The following is a 19,185-nucleotide window of genomic DNA, read 5'->3' on the forward strand; positions in this document are numbered from 1 at the left end:
ATGGGCGAAGGGAATGTACAAAATACAGGAGATGCTGTATTGTTGGACTGGACCGTGTGTTTAAGCACGTGGCCCACAGTATGTCTTTCTCTATTGTCCATCTAAGTTCGCCTTCTTATTAAACTCTTCCCCTCTGCCTACAGGAGAACTTCAGAGTGTACATTAAATAAATTCTCTTTGCATCACGCTAATGAAATCATCAACCAGTAGTTTTCAACTATTCTATGTTTTTTAGAAAACAAAAGCAGAAAGCCAAGTGTTCCGGTGTTATGAATTTCTCCCAGAACTTATCCATCCATGGTGTCACCTGGAATTTATAAATAATGGATTATTATGCTCAATATTGCTTTCTATGTCCACAAAAACGTGCTTTTAGTGGGGAATGCTAGAGCATGTCAGAGGGGTCTAGTTATTTGGCCATTCCTTTTATTCTGCGCACTTGTCAATAAAGTAAAATGCTTAAAGGTTGCAATTTACCTGGAATAGAGGAGGTGCTGGTATTATTTTAGGTACTTTCAAGTCCAATCTGTGTATAAGGAAGATGGGGCTCATGGGGAAATGTCCCTTCTTACTGAAGCACACCAGCCCAGCTTGGTTCATCTGCTAGCACCCTCCCTCTTACTAATAATGATATCTGTGTTCTGCGAGTTGAATTGTGAAATCTACTGTTGTCCATTGTGCCTCCCAAGAGATTTTCATACCATAAGTAGGATTCTTTAGGAAGACATCACAGTTCCTTTGTACCCAGGAACCCAGGGGTTGCCACCAAGAGAGGCTTGATGACACTGCCTTTTTCTCAGTTTCTGGGAGTTGTGTTCAAATACATGTGCAAGATGATGTGAATGGTCCAGGCTGCTGTTCCTCGCCCTTCCCTCCCTACTTGTCCATATTCTGCTAAACATTGATTTTCCATTTTATTAAATATTCCCTGGAAGCAGGAACACAGGACAGTAAAGTGCTTAAGTTCATAGGGCAGGTTTGGAAATTGCTAGAATCTGCACCAGAGAGTCAGTCCTGCACTGTAGATATCATGCCAATCTGCCTAAGTGCACAATTATCAAATCGATGCCTTTCCCCTAGAAAACTGTGTTGGGGAAGACGTGGGTGTCACTGTGTTTTACACCCCTGTTTGAGAATCAATGAACTTGAGATTTCGGATGATGGGATGGGAAAATACAATCAAGATAATGTACAGGAGGCAAAAATTTGAGAAAATAACCAAAACAAGAGTGTTTTCATTTTCTGCTAATGTACTGTTGTTCCAGAATCTACTCTAAGAAGTTGCAAATGGTGCATGAAATGAAAAATTCCTGTTGGTCTCCAGGGGACAGAGCCAGAGCCTTGCTCTCCTCCTGGTGATTGTCTGAATTGTTTTCTCTATTCCAGCTGAAATAAAAAGAAAATATTAATTAAGCGTAACTAAGTTATTGTGACAGCAGAATCCACTCCTGGTTAATTGTTGTGTTAATGCCCAATGGTGTCCATCAGGTTTTTGACGTCTTTAGGTCCATGACCCACCCAAAGCACAGCTGATGATCACTGACCACCCAAGCTGGTCTTGGTGTTAGGGGTAATGGTTCCTTTTGCATGCTTTCTTTCCTTCCCTATTTATAGAAGTAATCTTACAGAGACTCTAAATGAGGGCACTTGGAACAATCTAGTAAATGTGGAGAGCAACTATATATGTATTTTGTGTGCATGCATTCTTGGTGGGTACCATTTCCCCAAAGTGGAGGCCCAAGTGTAGGAAACAGGGAGCTGAGCAAAATATTAATGACCTGCTTTAGGCAAATTCTCAACCAAGGCCAACACCAAAACATCCTACATGGTTTTACTTTTATCATTTTTAGTTATATGTATGTGTATGTGTCTGGGGCCAGTAGAAGCACATATGTGCAGTGCCCTAGGAAGCCAAAAAGAGGGCATTGGATTTCCCAGGAGCTCGAGTTATAGGGAGTTGTGAGCTTCCTGATTGTGGGGTGCTAGGAACTGAGCTAAGGTTCCTTTGGAAGAGCAGTAGGCACTGCTAACCATTGATCCATCTCTCCAGGTCCTGTATATAGTTTTTCAGTTCTCATAAATATCAGACACACTGGGCATAGCCAATCTCTTTTACAGGAGACACAGCTGTAACTCAGTTTATTACTTTTTCTAAGTTCCATTTGCCTGATGAGAGGCCGACCCAGGCTGAAGAACAAGTTTTCTGTTTCACATCGTTTAACATCTCTGACTTTCTGGAATCACATCAATCAAAAGAATTCTCTCATGAAAACATTCTCTCTCTCTCTCTCTCTCTCTCTCTCTCTCTCTCTCTCTCTCTCACACACACACACACACACACACACACACACACACAGACTTACCTTTAAAATAGAGACTGTTTCTCAGTCTCCTCTCAATAAAATGCCAATCGTTCCCTGTGGAAAACTTGTGTAAAGAGGTATTCACTACTTGCTTGTTCTTTCTAAATAATATCCTTAGTAGCAATTCTATTGTAATGCAGCTCTTCTCAAATTAAATTGAATGTCATATCTGGATTATTATAAAATCAATGCCTCGGTATCCTATTATATGATACACAGTGCTACCAAGACTTGAAAGAAATCCTTTGTAAGACCATCCTTCAAACTGCAATTTTGACAAGCCAGTTACACATATATCCAATGCATTATACAATGTAATTTTTAATAAATTTATCATATGTCCCCCCAAATCATCATGAACTGTACCCATAGCCTGTCTTGTGCATAGCTGTGGTCTGGGTAGGTTCCAGAAGCATGGAGAACTTCAACTGGGTGGAGGCAGGAGGCAGGTCTAGAAGATAACTACTATGGCCAACTTTCTCCTGCCTGTCATGAAATTCAGACCAAACCAGAGATGTGAATTGAAGCAAGGACCCACCTTGTAATACTATACAGTCCTCACCCCTTCCTTCTCTGGCAGAACAGACTGCTAGTCACAAAGACTTCCAAATGGTTTTCTTAATGGAACGCAGCTCCATATGTCCTTTGCATCAAATTTCACAGTATTTCCAAATAGTATGAATTCTTGTAGCTCACTTGAGCAGTACCCCAGATGGTCTTACATTCTGTTTCTAGAAGGAAATGGAATATATTTCCTTTTGCCTTGCGTTCTGTTTAGGTCATTCTTTCATTTGCTCTGAAATGGGATCCTGAAAAGACACAATTGTTGGATCATCTAGAAAGGCACTTCTTTAAAAACCCCACTTCATTTGTGGAGCATGCTAGCAGTTTCATCTTCCCGCCATTACTGTGGCACCTCCTCACTGTGGTGGCCCCTGCTGCTCTGAGACTACTTTAAACCCCTATTCTCCTTTCACACAGTTGGCATTCTGGGTCCTCTTGTGTTCCTGGAATCATGATGTCACAGTCTTGTCCCCAAGGCAGAAATGGCTCTCTGTATTGGTCATTTGTATTCACCAACTTAAATCATTTTTAGGTATTATATTGCCAAAGATAACTATATAATCCTGCAGGGACCAAATGTCAAAGAATATAGCATTGGTTCCCATGAATACATTCAGGTATGTACCAAGGGCTTCCTTGCTTTTAACGGCTCATTTTTTTTATTATGAATGTGTGTGTGTGTGTGTGTGTGTGTGTGTGTGTGTGTGTGTGCGCGCGTTCGTGTGTGTGCGCATGCGGTCATGATTGCGGTCTATAAGCAATAGAGGCCAGAAGAGGCTGTCTGGTCCCCTACGACTGGAGTTGTGCAGAAGTATGAGCTACCTACTGTGGGTGTTGGGAATGAACCCCGGATCCTGTCTGAGAGCAGTGAGTGCTCCTAACTGCTGAGCCATCTCTCTAGCCCCAAGGCTTAGTTCTTGCTCTGCACCCGTCTGAGAACAGATTTACCTTTCTTCTCGGCATTGATGTCTAGTGGCACAGACAGACTGTGACTCATGGTAGAAAGCGTGAAGTGTGGGAGTAGCCCCCCAGGACATGCTACACCCGAGGAACTGGTCTTTATAGTAAACATGAGGGTGTACTGTGTGTGTGTGGCTCACCTGTTCCTAGGTACTGGCATGAAGGCGCCCTAACATTCAGACTTAAGGAAATAGTTGAAAAGGGCAGTAGATGTGTTGAGGAAGTGTAATGATGCAATTGGCTCTTCTCGGAACCGCCATCCCTGCTAGTTTGACCTTCAGCAAGGATCTAAAAGCCGGAAGTTGTTGGGTATCCAGATGTCTGGTTCTGTGCTGCTTTTTATTGGCAGTAAATCCAACAACCTTGTCATCATTGTCTCCTCCTCCTCCTCCTCTTCCTCCTCTTCCTCCCCTTCCTCCCCTTCCTCCTCCTCCTCTTCCTCTTCCTCCCCTTCTCCTCCTCCTCTCCCTTCTCCTCCTCTCCCTCTTCCTTCTCCTCTTCCTCCTCTTCTTCCTCCTCCTCTCCCTCTTCCTTCTCCTCTTCCTCCTCCTCCTCCCCTTCCTCATCCTCCTCTTCCTCTTCCTCCCCTTCTCCTCCTCCTCTCCCTTCTCCTCCTCTCCCTCTTCCTTCTCCTCTTCCTCCTCTTCCTCCCCTTCCTCCTCCTCCTCCTCTTCTTCCTCCCCTTCTTCTCCTCCTTCTCTTCCTCTTCCTCCCCCTTCTCCTCCTCCTCTCCCTTCTCCTCCTCTCCCTCTTCCTTCTCTTCCTCCTCTTCCTCCCCTTCCTCCTCCTCCTCTTCCTCCTCCTCTTCCTCCCTTCTTCTTGGTCCTATCAGTTTGACCTTGTCAAAGGTCTAGACAAAGCCTTTAAGAACCTTTGAAGAAAGAGCCCACTAAGCTTCAAGCTGAGCCTCAAAGGTAAAGAGCCGATCAAGAGCGTGTGAGTCTTCAGAGCAGCCTCTGGGAGGACAATAGTGTGGTGACACATGAAATGGGCAGAGCTAGATGAGTCTACACCGTGCGGGGACAGCATTCACTTGGCAATAGCTGGTGCATTAGACAGGGAAAGAGAATGGACATACCCGTTTGAAAACTTAGAGGGTGTCTGTTACAACACAAACCTACTCTAACCTCAGGCCACTCCTTGTCTTTTCAGCCTTCTTGCCTTTCTATGACTTCGTTTCCCCTCCTTTCTTCTCTTCCTCCAGTGACCTTCTCTTCTCCAATGTGTAGGAGAACTGGAAGGTTGGAGAACAGCCTCAGGTGTCATTCCTCAGACTCCGTTCAGTTTTTAAAACATCGTTTACTTATTTGACATTTTCACTCATGAACACAATGCATCTTGTTCAAGTCTACTCCAGCTCTCCTCTCCTATTTTCCTAGACACCCCAGAACATGTGCCATTCTCCCAGTCATGTCCTCTGTTTTGTTACCTATGATTCCAATTAGCACTGCCTGTCAATTGTTGGCTTAACCTTGTTGCCTTGTTCCTGTACAGGTCCTGTGCAGGTAACCATAGTTACACTGAGTTCACAAGTACATTGGACAAGTCACCTCCAGAAGACAGCACCACATTCTTTTTGATGCCCAGGCCTGGAAGTCACCAAGTAGGCTTTGGGGGCTACTCGTGTCTCTGCTTGCTCAGATCTGGGGATTAGAAGCTGGGGACTATGGCTCTATTTCCCCCAACACATTGGTTATAATAATAAAAGTCAGTTCCCCCAAGTCCATGCAGCAATCACTCTCCCAACTGAGGTGGTCTCTCACCAGCCCTGTCTACACGTTTGATAAAGCTAATGCACAGCAGGTATGAGCCAATAGAGAGAAAATCCCTGAAATTGGGACAGGCAGCAGGCAGGGCTCTAGGGATCCAAAGGGGCACAGAGACAAAGCAAGCTCAGCTGTTCCTTATCCAGGTTAGCAACAGCCTCTGAACGGGACCCCAGCCCTTCTACTCATTGCCTCCACCCAGTTCTCCTTCTAGAATGAACCAGTTAAACTTGGCTACTGAGAGAGCCCAGGTACCTGGTCAAGAAGCCTCACTCCTGTAACTCTGAAGGGTACTCACAAAGCTACCCACTGGTTCATCATACTCCACCTACCAGGGAAGTAGAGGGGTTGTTTTGTGGCCTATAGGCAACACCCTGCTTGCCAGGTAGAGGGGTCTGCAGCTTTTCAACACCATCCTCACAGCAATTGGATCCTCACCAGGGTCTACCCATCAGGGAGAGAAGTAGGCAGTTTCTCCATGACCAGACCAGAGACCAGGGAGATGGATGTCTCCTCGTTCAGCTCTCCAGTGCTAGACATGGATTCTGGTCCTTTCTACCCCTAAGACCCTTCCCAGGTCAGAACACAGATGAGGGTGAAATTCCCCCTTAAGGTGCTGACTAATAATACCTGCTCTGGGCTCCATAGATGTGGTCTTTATTTCCATCCCATCTTCAGAGTTTGATCCTGACTTTGCTCTGGGCTCCATTGATGCTGTCTTTATTTCTATCCCATCTTCAGACTTCGATCTTGCCTTTTCTTTGATGGCCTGTAAATATTCATCATCCAAGGCTCTTTTGAATCACACTGGCTTTTAGTTAAAATCAAGTGAATTGTACCATTTGAATAATAAAAACCTCATTAAAGGAAAGCTAAAAGAATACTTTTCCTTTTGTGCAAGCCAATTAGGTACCCTCATAATTTAAAAAAAAAAAAGGCAAGCACATAATGGTTTCATATTCCAAAAGCCTATTTTAATTAATAGAGGTGACATGGTTTAGGTGCTAAGTACAGAGTTTGCCTCTGGTGTTGTGCAATTAAACATTAATGAAGGGGAATGGAGATGTGGCAAGAGCTAATGTGCCCCCCACACCCTCTGTGCATCCAGATTAAGGTCTTCAGTGGGTTTCCATTCTTGGGAACACTGAAAGACAAGAGTAAAGGTACCCAGAAGAGAACCTCAGGCCACTGAAAGAGCATGATATTAAAATTCCCCATGGTCACAGCCTCAAAGTGTCCCAAAGACAAGTAGTCACAAAATTTGGTTTTCTTGTGTGGCCCAAGGGGAATGGTGTAGAGATAAGGGGAGCTTCCACAATTGCTCTTCGGCAACTTGCAAGCTCTGTTCTCCTATTCCCAGTTTATAGGGAGGGAAACAGGTTTCCATGGGTTCACTAATGGGCCGTGGACCTGCTAAGAAGGTAAATGCCCTCGGCTAGAATGCCTACACTTCTGTCTATTCATCCCAGCTTGGATGCTATATTAGTTACTTGAGGCTGTGACAAACCACCTGATGGAAGCAACCGGAAGGGTGAAGGCTCCACATGGACTCACTGTCTCATGGGGTTACAGTCCATAAAGGCAGAGAAGGCATAGTGAGGTTTGGGGGGAGCAGTTAATCCATGTTGCTTGCAATTAATTCTCCTGAGGCCAGCAGGAAGCAGAGAATAGGGTGTGAAGCAGGGCCAGACTGTATAAGCCTTGAAGGTTTACCTCAGCCCTCATTTATGCCATTTAGACTCTGGGTCCCAAATATTCCACGTTCTGTAGGCATACATTTTTTGCAACCTACTTCGATTAAGGGTTCAACCTCTCCTCTAGTCCACCACCCAAGAGGGGTAGCGGAAGAGAAAAATTATTAGGATATGGGGGTAGTGAACCTGTTCAGCAATAGTTCTTTGGGGGCGAGCTTGATCTTCTTGGGCAGCAATTTAGTCCCATAGCAAACACCAAATAAGATTTAGCAACTGCAGACCAGTCCTCAAGGTAGGCAGACACCAGGCACGAACCAGCAGCTACAGTCTGGTTCTTTCAGCAAGCAGTCACCAGGCAGCTATAGTTCAATCCTGAAGAAATCACCAGGCTCTCATATTGGCCTGAAGCAAAGCTGTGGAAGTCACAAGTTGCAGCAGGAACCTCACTTGTCATTCTTGGAAGAGTTTCTGTCAATGTCAGTGTTACCACAAGTTGAACTCAACGACTCTATGCAAGCTGAACCAATATGTGCATGTCATTCGCAAAGAATAGTGAGGTAGTGCAAACCAAAAAGCTCAATGCTCGCCTCCCACTGTCTGTGGGGTCATATTTCATCATTTTTTGACTTCATCAAGAATCCTTTCGTGTGTTTGCTCTGTCAAAACATCCCTTCACCTGTGTCTACTTCAGGAAACCATTCTCGCACCTGCTCCAGCAAAACATCCCTTCACTTGTGCCTGCTTCTGGGAAACAATCTTTCACTTGTTTGCTTTAGCAATACATCCCTTCATCTGTGTGCCCCAGAAAAAAAATTATCTGACATAACTAGCTTTCCAAAGAAACTAGAAGTTTCCACTTCAGTGTTTCAATATGGCGGCTGCTGCTGAGGTTTAAGTTCACAACCCCAAGGCTGTGGGTGGCATTCTGCATTCCAACTGAAGCTGTCTTTTGTCTTGTTCTTATTCATTCTTTCTTTTACTCATTTACTCTTGCGGATTCAAATCTTTGAGTTCTGACCTCAGGAAAGTTGCCTCTAATTACTAAGTCTTTAATAATGTTATGCGCAAACCTCCTGTTGTCCTAACTGAACAATAGCAAGAAGAATGAATGTCACCCAAAGTTATCATGAAAGTTAAATGACCCATGTACCTCAAATTCTCAGTGGCTCTATTCCACAGTTAACTGGACCATCGCAAGGGAGGGGGTGGGGCAGAAAACAGCTTGGAGAATTGAGCAAAATATTAGAGTTATAACTCCATACGAGCTCAGATGTAATAATGCATGTAATAAGCATGTCTCCCCTTGTCCCAACGCAACATTTCCCAAAGAGTCTGTCTTGCTGGAAAGCCTCTCAGGCACAGACCTTGACTTTGGTGCAGAGCAAGGCTGATGCATGTTATCTCAGAGTGCTCAAATCCAGTCTTCAGAAAGGAATGGTACCCTTTGGAGCTGTTGATTGACAGCCATGGTGCACACCATGTATGAGAAACGAGTTATCCGGGACAGACCCAACTAACCACAAGCATCTCACCATGCTTGCTTTTAAGTGGTGATAAGTTGGAAAATAGATCAAGCAACAGAAACGAATATCGTGATCCCTTAACAAGATCCAGATTGCCCCATGATAATGAGATCTCATGAATACTTAAAAACGTGATTTATCAGATATACTTCTTTCTAGCTGTGCAGTGCATGTTTTCCACCAAGCACTTAACCAAACTTTACTATCAGTTCTTTATTACCTTGCCAAGAACATAGGAGAGAAGGGAATGTTTCCAAATTCCCGTAGAAAGGCAATGTTAGCTAGATGTCAAGAGCGAAGTCTTCTGAAGAGAAGAAAACTATGGACCAGCATCACAGAGAAACAGATACAAAATCTTCAACAAAATACCAGCTAACTAAATGAAATAAAGTACAAACCAAAGGGTTATATACTAACTGATCCCTCTGGTAAATAATTCAAAAATTAATCAATGAAAGAAATAGAAACCAGGACAATAAAGAGTCTTCTGAATGAATACAGAAAAAATTATTTGTAAATAATTCAGTACACTTTCTTGACTAAAAAATATACTCAGTAGAGTTGGAATCAAAGACTAATCCTTCACCTTATTTATGGTACCTATAGAAAGTCCACCACTGATATATTTACTCTGAAAGCGTGGATGATTTCTCCCTAACATCCAAAAATAGGACAGGAGTGTTAGCAGCCAGAACCCATCCAAACAGGAAAGGAAAGATCAAAACTGTCTTCCCCGCAGATGAAATCACTTTGCATCGTAAGAGCTCAAATTGGAAAGCGCTACAACTCACAGCCAGGTTTACCCAGATGGTGAGCTGACTGTTCAACATGCCCAAGTCATTTTGCTTCTGTGTAGGAGCAATGACATTGCTCCAAATGGAATGAAAGAAAATGGTTCTGTTTGCAGTAACAGGAGAGAAAAAGAAAATAAAGAAGCAGTTTTGAAACGTACAAGTGAGTTTAACAAGTGTGAAAAACCAAAGAGTTTTGAATGTATGAAATATTTTTAGAAGAGAGTAAAGGTCTCTCAGAGGTATATGGATATAGCCCATGTTCATGGGTTGGGAGACAGGATGTGGTGTAGATATCAGTTGCCCTCAGTGTTGAGGTCCATCTTGGACACCCTATATTCAGATGCTGAGCTCTGTGTCCCAAGATAAGGTTACAGTCTGGACATGGGCATTATACTGATCAATGTGCTATAAAGAATGTTCCCCAATAATCTCTGATTGAAAAATGACTGTGCAGGAGAGAGAGGAAGGTGGGACTTGAGATCCAGTGGGAGTACATCTCATGTAGGAGCAAATGGAGGAATAGAAGATTCCATTGGGCAGGATGGACCAGGAGCACGTGGCCTGGAGAAGTCCACTCCAAGGACAGACTATAGCAGAAACTGCCCAGAAGATACTAATTTGTCAAGTCACAGGGCATTCATGTGGGTTTTAACATCGTGGAAGGATTAATATAGCTCAGAACCCGTGTGAGTGTAGTGCCAATGGCTTGTTAATGAAACACCAGGTTTCTATGCTACTATGTGGGAGCTATATGGGCTGGAGTGAGGCAGATCCTCCCCCCAGCCCCTCCCCCAGCCCCCATGCAATGAAATTCCTTCTATGCCACAGGTTGATCTATACTGTAAATTCAGTTTTCTTCAACACAGATGTTTTGGTGTTGAACTTCATACGAGGATGAAAAAGGCACTGGACAGACAAATCAAGGTTGGAAACAATGGAGGAAGCCTCCCATTTTTTCAGTAATTAAAAGCATGATGTGTCATGACCATGGACCATGGAGAAATGAATAGCATTGGGATTCCAGAATTAAACCCTTATGTGATTGATTTTTCAAACCTTGTCATTAGAATAACTCACTGTGTAAAGAATAGTCCTTTCCATAAATGGTTTCCACCACGAAAGAATGAAGCTGCATCACTTTTGTGCACCATTTTCAAAAGTTAGCTAAATAGGAATCAGTGACCTAAATATAAAAGCTCAAACTACTATATCCCAGAGGGAAATATAGAATCACAATATCTTTACGATAGTAGAGTAAACAATGATTTCATGGGTCCAACCCAAAAGGCACAAGAGACAAAAGAGGAATGAAAATAAAAACAAAATGAGAAAGATATTTGAAAATATCTTAAAAGGGCCTCATCTATCATATATAAAGAACTTTTGTAGTTCAATAAAGGAAGGTGAAACTGCTAGCTCCAAAGTGGGCACAAAAAACTAAACACACATTTCTCCCAAGAAAATATGCTAATTACCAATGAGCATATAAAGAGATTCTCAGTATCCTTTAGCCAGGAATGAAATTTAGATGTAAACCACAGTGAGGTCATTGCTTGAATTTGCTAGGTTGACTCAAGGATCATTTTAGAAGAGGAAGCAGAAAGACGGTAAGAGTCAGAGGATAAGAGAGTTTCTAGAAGTTACACCCATAAAGTCTCACCAGTGGTACTGTCTACATAGGAGCTGAAGAAGGACAACAGCAACAGACAGACAGACAGACATGCTAACATGGATGCCTGAAGGACCATAAGGCCTCAACCCTTCAAAAGGACCCACGAGCAACCAAGAAATGCTTAGATGGGGAGAAACCGTCTTCCTCAGGGAAGAGCACGCCAATGAATTATACTAAATGGCCAGCTCTGAAAACAGGCATAGAAGTAACATTATATAGACTCAGACTGAAGTGGTTGTATTTGTGTATTTATGGTGTGTGTGTGTGTGTTGTGTACATGTAACAACAATTAATGAAAAAAAGTGGCCATAAAATTGAAAAGGAACAGCATATGGGAGGGTTTAGAGGGAGGAGAGGAAAGGGCAAGAATGTAATTCTATTAAACTCTCGAGAAATTAAAAATAATTAATTTGAAAAAAATAAATGAAAAGGAAGAAAGGAAGAAAAAAGAAACAGAAAGAAAGAAGAAGGAAGGAGGGAAAGAAAGGAAGGAAGGAAGAAAGAAAGAAAGAAAGGCAGGCAGGCAGGCAGACAGACACACAGAGAAAGTGCCAGAATTACCGCAAGATGCGGGTGTGTAATTAATGCGTGGCTGGTGGAGCTGTGAGGGACTTGTCCCACTTTGGACAGCAGTTTGATTCTTCCCCAGAAGTTAACCACAGCATTATGCTATGAGCCAACAGTTCCATTTGCAAGCACGTACTCAAGAAATAAACAAATCCATCTCCAGAAGAACTGGCAAAGCAACGTCTGTAACAGCACTATTCACATTAGCCCAACACTGCCGCCACCCAAATGTCCAGCAAAGTATTAACGGACGAAAAGATGCTGCCTGTGCACACGGCAGAGACGTCTCGGGCGTAGGAGGGTGGGCAGTGTCCATTCTTTGTACCTCAGAACATCAGGCCGTGTCAAAGACGCGTGTCATCTTAGCTGCACGAGATGATTGTGTTAGATAAACCTGTAGAGTAGAAAGTGCATATGAGGTGGGTGCCATGGAACTGGGCACCGCTAACAAGTTGCTTTGTTGTACTTACCATTGCCGTGAAGGTAGAGCAGGGTGATGAGACCCAACCCATACATACTCAACTCCGAACACACTAAAACCCCCGGGCTGTGTCCCTCAGATGAGTTTATGGATGTCGGTTCCATCTCAGGATTAGAAAACACAAAGGAATAGCAAAAGCCTACAAGGGAAAGCAAGCTTAACTACCTGGTCCACACCTCCAGCTAATCTGCTAGTTTTCTTACTCAGTGGCTGCATATGGACAAATCCAGCTCTTCTCACTTTCGTTCTGTTTTGAGTCCATGTTATTACCACATGTATTTGTTTGTGTTCTTTCCCTCAGAATGTGTGTCTGTGTGTATGTGGCTATGTGCCAAGGCTGAGGCGGCGAGGTGGGACGTCAGCTTGCAGGAGTTTGTTCTTTCTACCACGTGGGTCTGGGGGATGGGACTCAGGTCACCCAAGTTGGTAGCAAGGGTCTGTATCCACGGAGTCATCTTGACAGCCTCGGATTGGGTTTCTTGAGACAGGGTTGCACTGTGTCTGCCAGGCTGGCCTAGAGTTCACTGTGTGCCCCATCTTGGGCCCTACCTCAAAGCTCCTTTGGTGCTGAGATGACCGATGTGATCCACCATACCTGGGTTGGCATCTCCCTTGTTTGGAGAAAGCTCTGTGACACACATGCTCACACATGCTGACCTTTGCCTCAGTTCGTCTGGGAAGGTCCAGGAACCTCTGGACTCACCGTTGCTTTCCTGAGGTAGAGTACCACAACATGGATGGTTTAAGCAACAAATTCAGAGTGGCTCGTAGCTCTGGGCATCAAAAGTCTGAAGCCAAAGTGTCTGCAGGTTTACTCCTGGGCTGGCTGGGGAGCCTCCTCCTCAGTCTGCTGGCTTCCTGTGGTGGCGCCCAGTCATTAGATTTCCTCAGCTTGACCATCTGCCATTCTGGTCCCCTCTATCCTGTTGACATGTCTGCAACTTTATTATATATTTTGTTTCACAGTGGATTCCAAAGCATAGTGCATTTGCTTGTTATTGAGCTGTTGGCTTCGTACCGTTTGCAGGCATCCCACTCCCAGGACAGTGTCCCCAATTCAGTTAACTTCTAGTTTGTTTGCTTTTGTTTCGATTGTGAATACTCTAGCGTCCGGAAGCTCTGTCTTTGTGTCATAGCTTTCCGTTAGGGTTTCTTTGAAGTAAAATGCATTTGTGAGGATTTAGGGCTTTCAACCAAATGAAAGGGTTACATTTATTGTTAAATTTTCATTCACAGCACACCTCCTCTTGTCCTCAGGTTCAGTTCTTACAGGTTCAGGTTTAATTCCAAAAGGAAGATAGGAAGATATGTACGTGTGTGTGTGTGTGTGTGTGTGTGTGTGTGTGTGTTCATTGTGTTCATGCCTGTGTGTGTATGTCTGTGTGTGTGTCTGTGTGTGTGCATGCCTGTGTGTGTGTCTGTGTGTGTGTGCATGCCTGCGTGTGTGCATGCCTGTGTGTGTATGTCTGTGTGAGTGTGCATGCCTGTGTGCCTGTGTGTGTGTGCATGCCTGTGTGTGTGTGTGCCTGTGTCTGTGTGTGTGTGTGTGTGTGCATGCCTATGTGTGTGTGTGTGTGTGTGGGTGTATGTCTGTGTGTGTGTGCATGCCTGTGTGCCTCTGTGTGTGTGCATGCCTGTATATGTGTGTGTGCATGCATGTGTGTGTGTCTGTGTGTATGTGCATGCCTGTGTGTGTGCCTGCATGTGCGTGTGTGCGTGTGTGTGTATGTGTGTGTGTGTACACAGATGGGCTCTCATTTACCCAAAGATAGTCTGGAACTCACTTCACAGTCAAAGATGACCCTGAACTCCTGATCCTCCTGCCTCCACCCCCTGAGTGTTAGGGTTCCATGCATGCTTGATTTATGTGGTGCTGAGGATGAAACCCAAGTCTACGTTTATGCTAAGTAAGCATTCCACCGACTTGTGCCTCGATCCCTAAGATGAATGTCTGAAATGCCCTGCGACTCTCTATAAACAGACCAGACTCTCTTTGATTCATTTATTCAGTACTCACTAAGCTTTAGGCCCCAGTGTCAGCTTTTCTTGTAGTGCATCTCTGTACTGAAGAAAGGACATCAAAAGTCTCCTGGTGTGTATTTGTGGGCTATTTTGACTGAACACAAAAGCAGTGGTTATTGTTTGTATTAGAAAGCACAGTTAACCAGAGACCGTGTGCTTCAACCCCAGTGAACCACCCTCCTTCTGACATATTCCATATGGTTCTGGGTTAGCTGGGGTGTCTTGTGCCCTGGGAACTTCTTGTTACTGGCACCCGCAGGTAATGGCCCATTTGGAACTATGTAACCTCCTGCCTTGTTTCTAAGTCAGTGTTTATGGCGCCTAGTTTTCGACTGTCCATTCGTGCCTGACCAGGTGTTCATTTCCTCATGCAGGCCTCTTCATATACTTGTGTGTAACGCGGGGACTTTTGCTCTACCCTGGAGCCTCACGAAAGATGGCCTGGAGACAACCTTCCAGGTGAACCACCTGGGACACTTCTATCTTGTCCAACTCCTGCAGGACGTTTTGTGTCGCTCAGCCCCTGCCCGTGTCATCGTGGTTTCTTCTGAGTCCCACAGGTGGGTTTTGAGTTTGACTTGATATTTTCCAGCTGCCCCATCGTTTGTGCCATCTGAAATTCCCTTCAAGACGCACACTGAAATTAATTTTGACTCGAGGCTGGAGAAAGGGCTCGGCTTTTAAAAGCTCTAACAAGTTCAGACCCTAACCTCTAGGTCAAGTGACGTACAACTACCTGTAACTCCAGCTGCAGAAAATGGAACACCTTCTTCTGCACTCCGAAGACACCAGCAAACACACACACACACACACACACACACACACACACACTCACACACACTCACACACACACACACACTCTCTCTCTCACATTCACACTCACACTCACGCACACACACAAATAAATCTTCTAAGTATACTAGTTTTGACTCGTCTCATTGTGAGAAACATGAGCCTGGCCTCATTAATTTTTCTAGATCCTTCCAGATGTGTGATCGTGGAGAATTGTTTGGGGGAGGGCGACTGTCTAGAGCAATGTAGAGTGATTTTACAATTATACCTTAGGCTCCCCATTGATTTCACTCAGAGATGGAATAATAATTGATTAAATCTGAATGGCATGACCTTTATTGATTTGTAATTCAACACCTTCAAAGTCTCACCGAGAGGAGAGCGCGTTTATTCTAGCAGGGGAAACAACGCAGTTAAGGGCCGCGCGAGATGAAATCCAATTGTTTTATAATGAGAAATTAGGGAATTCAATGCAGACATTAGCCGCGTAATTGCAGAAAGGGAAGGACTGTAGTTAGTGCGGATTGGAAATCTGGCCATGCCTCTTTCGGTTAGAATTTCAATTTACACATCAGATGGCATTGCTTTCTGATTACCATTAGACTATTCAATCGACGAAAGAGACATCTGAAAACATCACCGTGTTTTCAACATGTTTGTGTGGGAGTTGGATAAACAACTCTTGAAAATGCTGAGGGGAGACAAAGGATTTTCAGGGCTCAGAGGCAAGATTTACAGCTTGTGAGGGATACTTCACTTCCCTGTGTTCTCGGTGTTGGGGGTAAGGGGAGCTTTACCTCTTTTAGTAAAGTAGCTATAAACAAACGAACGAACGAACGAATGAATGAATGAACGAACGAACGAACGAATGAATGAATGAACGAATGAATGAATGAACAAACGAACGAATGAACGAATGAAGTGCCAGGGACTATTTTCTTCCTTTTCTCCATCTGAAGTCCTGAAATGTTTTGGTGACCCAGAATACAGCTTTTTTTTTTCTTTTTAATCATACTTCCATAAAAATGTTACCCCTGGGACTTTGAAGAGAGAGACCAGCCAAGGGTTAGCTTGAACCCTTTATCACTCCCAAACACAGGGGCTTATGGTGTAAGTGACACGCCGCAGACAGATTTACTCTTGCCAGTTTAAATTTATGATGGCTTCAATGAAAGAGAAACAGGCGTCATAATCCTCCCCCGCCCGAGAAGACGCGAAACATCTAGTAATTAGGCAGTAACAAAATCTGGCTAGGCATATCTTCGCAAATCACACCAGGTTTGTGAAGGAAAGGGAGTGCCCCTCCAACCCTCCTGCAAAGCAGTGAAGGAGGCTACCGTGGGGGTAGGCAGGAGAGAGAGCTTTAGAGATAAATCTGCCAGCCACAATCGCTTACCAGATGTGGAGGGCACCACGGGATATGTTTAAATGAGCTGGTATTTAATGGGAGACGGTATGGAGGTGTCACCTGCTCACTTCCCTCTGTATAGCTCTGCCTCAGATGCCGTTTCCTGGGACACCTTTGTTCTCACTGTAACCGCGGTATAATTCCTGCCTACTTGGATATCCACATCTTAATTTCATTTTAAAGATGTGTTTGAAAGGAAAGACGTTGGTCTTCATTTCTAGCAAGGCCTACCTGACGTGTGTGAGAAAGGCCTGCATGTGTGTGCTGACTGGCTCTTATTGTCTGCTTTCTTCTCATTAACATTTTACAAAATATTATTTCCTACAAGCCAAACTGTTTATCAGCCTTTTGTGGTATCCCTGCACTTCAGAGAGCAAATGTGAGTGCCGGGCACACAGACAGTGCTGGATCACGGCGGAAGGACCCAGAGCCTAAACCAACCTGTAAAACACAAGTGCTGCTATCTAATTACCTCCATAAACCTTGGCGGAATCTCTGCGTTGGAGTCAAGACCCCCTGTTAGGGGAAAAATAAAGTCCTATGTTTGCAGAAAATATCATACTGTGATGCCCTCGGGCGAAATATTTATTAGCCTCTCTCTCTCTCTCTCTCTCTCTCTCTCTCTCTCTCTCTCTCTCTCTCTCTCTCTCTCTTCACTGTGTTTTACGTACTTATCTGGAGTCTGAGCAAGTGAATTGAGTTTCTGCCTGTCTAAAATATATCACAATGAAATGGGAAGTTGGCTCCCTCACTGTGGAAATTTTTCAGATAACAATTAAAATAGAACGAGAAGAACAGAGAACAGGTTGCACTGTTCCAAACAGCCCCAGCAGTGCGAGGAGACAGGAGACAGGAGAGCTGTCAGAGACATAGTTACACACATACAATTATATGCATGCAGTCAACACGGGACCTCACATAACCAGCTACCTTGAGTTCCACACTCAATCCCTCTCCACAGTCTTACATGTGTAGAGCATCCTACACATAACCGCACAATACAGTCGCTTACAATCATACATAGTCCCACATATAATCATACCGTACCACATATGTAAATACTCAGATACATAAGAACACATAAAATCACAATCAGAAAAAGAAAACCTCATAGAACCACAAAGTTATATAATCTCACCCACAGCGTCACATCCTCACACACATACTGCCACACACACAACCACACATTGTGTCATATACACAGTCACACACAACCACAGGAAACCACACAGAGTCACAGAGAGACATACATCTTGGTCGGTCACACATGATCCACAACCAATCATAAACATGCAGTCACATAGCCACATACGTATATCTCATCACAAACACACAGCCTTGCACGTACAGTTACACACATGCAGAATTTCCCATGCAAGCTTATTCCTGCTCCTTAAACACACTGCTGTTGTCAATGCAAGTCCATTTTCATTGTTTTATTTTTGGAATTAAGAACTGTTTCAGCTTAAACAGAGACATATGTAAAGAAATGAGGCTCTTCCGGAGCACTCAATATCTGGAGAACAGGCGTCAGCTGGCCTCTCTGTGGATGACAGGGACACAGACCTTGCTTGGCTTTGACCGACTCTCAACTTGAAGTCAGAGCCGTTAGCCCTCAGGAGCTGCCTTGCTGAGTCTCCAGCAGCCAGTGATGGGTCACACTCCTGGGTCCTCTTTCATTTCCTTGTGCCTGCCCTCCATTAAAAACCAGAAGCCTAAGCTAGTGAGACCCCCAGGAGCCTCTGCTCAGTGAATCCCAGTGTCTCATCTGCAGCACTAAAGAAGCGATAGGTAACATACGTAAGCCCAGTTATCCACAGTCATTAAGCCAGCTGGGACCCCATCCTACACCAGGAGACACTGCCTACAGACAGATGTGTAACCCAGAACGTTGAGACAGTGATCCTCACGGGCGGCACTACCCAAGAAGTGAGACCCAGATGTTTTGTAATAAGGGACACTTGCCATTTGTCATTGCCATTCCCTTGGTGACATAAACTTTGCAGAATTCAGAATCTCAGCATTCAGCATCTCAAGTGTCACTAAGTCCTGGGAGAGGGGTAATTAGCTTTTATTAATGTGACTGCCACCATACTGTGGTGCTTTGAACGAGAAATGTCCTCCATTGTCTGGACACTTGAATACCTGACGGGAGCCTAGAAGACAAGGGGTGTGTGTGTGTGTGTGTGTGTGTGTGTGTGTGTGTGTGTGTGTGGTGTGTGTGTGTGTGTGTGTGTGTGTGTGTGTGTGTGTGTGTGTGTTGCAGAGAGTGGAGTCAGAGACATGACCCGAGCCCCTTGGAGGAGCCCAGAAGATAGAGAGTGAATGCCATACACTGGACACTGGGCTACTTAGACTTGGTTTTGCTGTATTCAGATCGTGACTGTGCTCTGGGTCTTGGCTCTTGAAGCAAGGAAGTATTTAACTTTGTTTTGGTTTTGCAGGAGCTCATAGATGAATGGCTCAGTTTTTAAAGGAAATTTTGGATTTTAAATGAGACATTGAATTTTTGAAGAGCCTGAATTTTAAAGTGTCTGAATTTATAAAGACTGTGAGACTTAATGTTATGTATGTTTTTA

General features: G+C 44.2%; 1 protein-coding gene across 8 annotated transcripts in view; it reads left to right on the plus strand.

Annotated features, from left to right (window-relative positions):
- Nucleotides 1-19,185, plus strand: part of Wwox (WW domain-containing oxidoreductase) — a 930,922-nt gene that overhangs the window by 272,497 nt on the left and 639,240 nt on the right. For all 8 annotated transcript variants that reach the window (XM_063277944.1, XM_039097635.2, XM_006255671.5 and 5 more), the window contains one exon: nt 14,781-14,966. In XM_063277944.1, coding sequence (XP_063134014.1) covers nt 14,781-14,966 — 186 coding nt within the window. The remainder of the gene's footprint in view (nt 1-14,780; nt 14,967-19,185) is intronic.

Source organism: Rattus norvegicus, chromosome 19, assembly GCF_036323735.1.
Source record: "Rattus norvegicus strain BN/NHsdMcwi chromosome 19, GRCr8, whole genome shotgun sequence".
In the NCBI taxonomy this organism is placed as follows: Eukaryota; Metazoa; Chordata; class Mammalia; order Rodentia; family Muridae; genus Rattus; species Rattus norvegicus.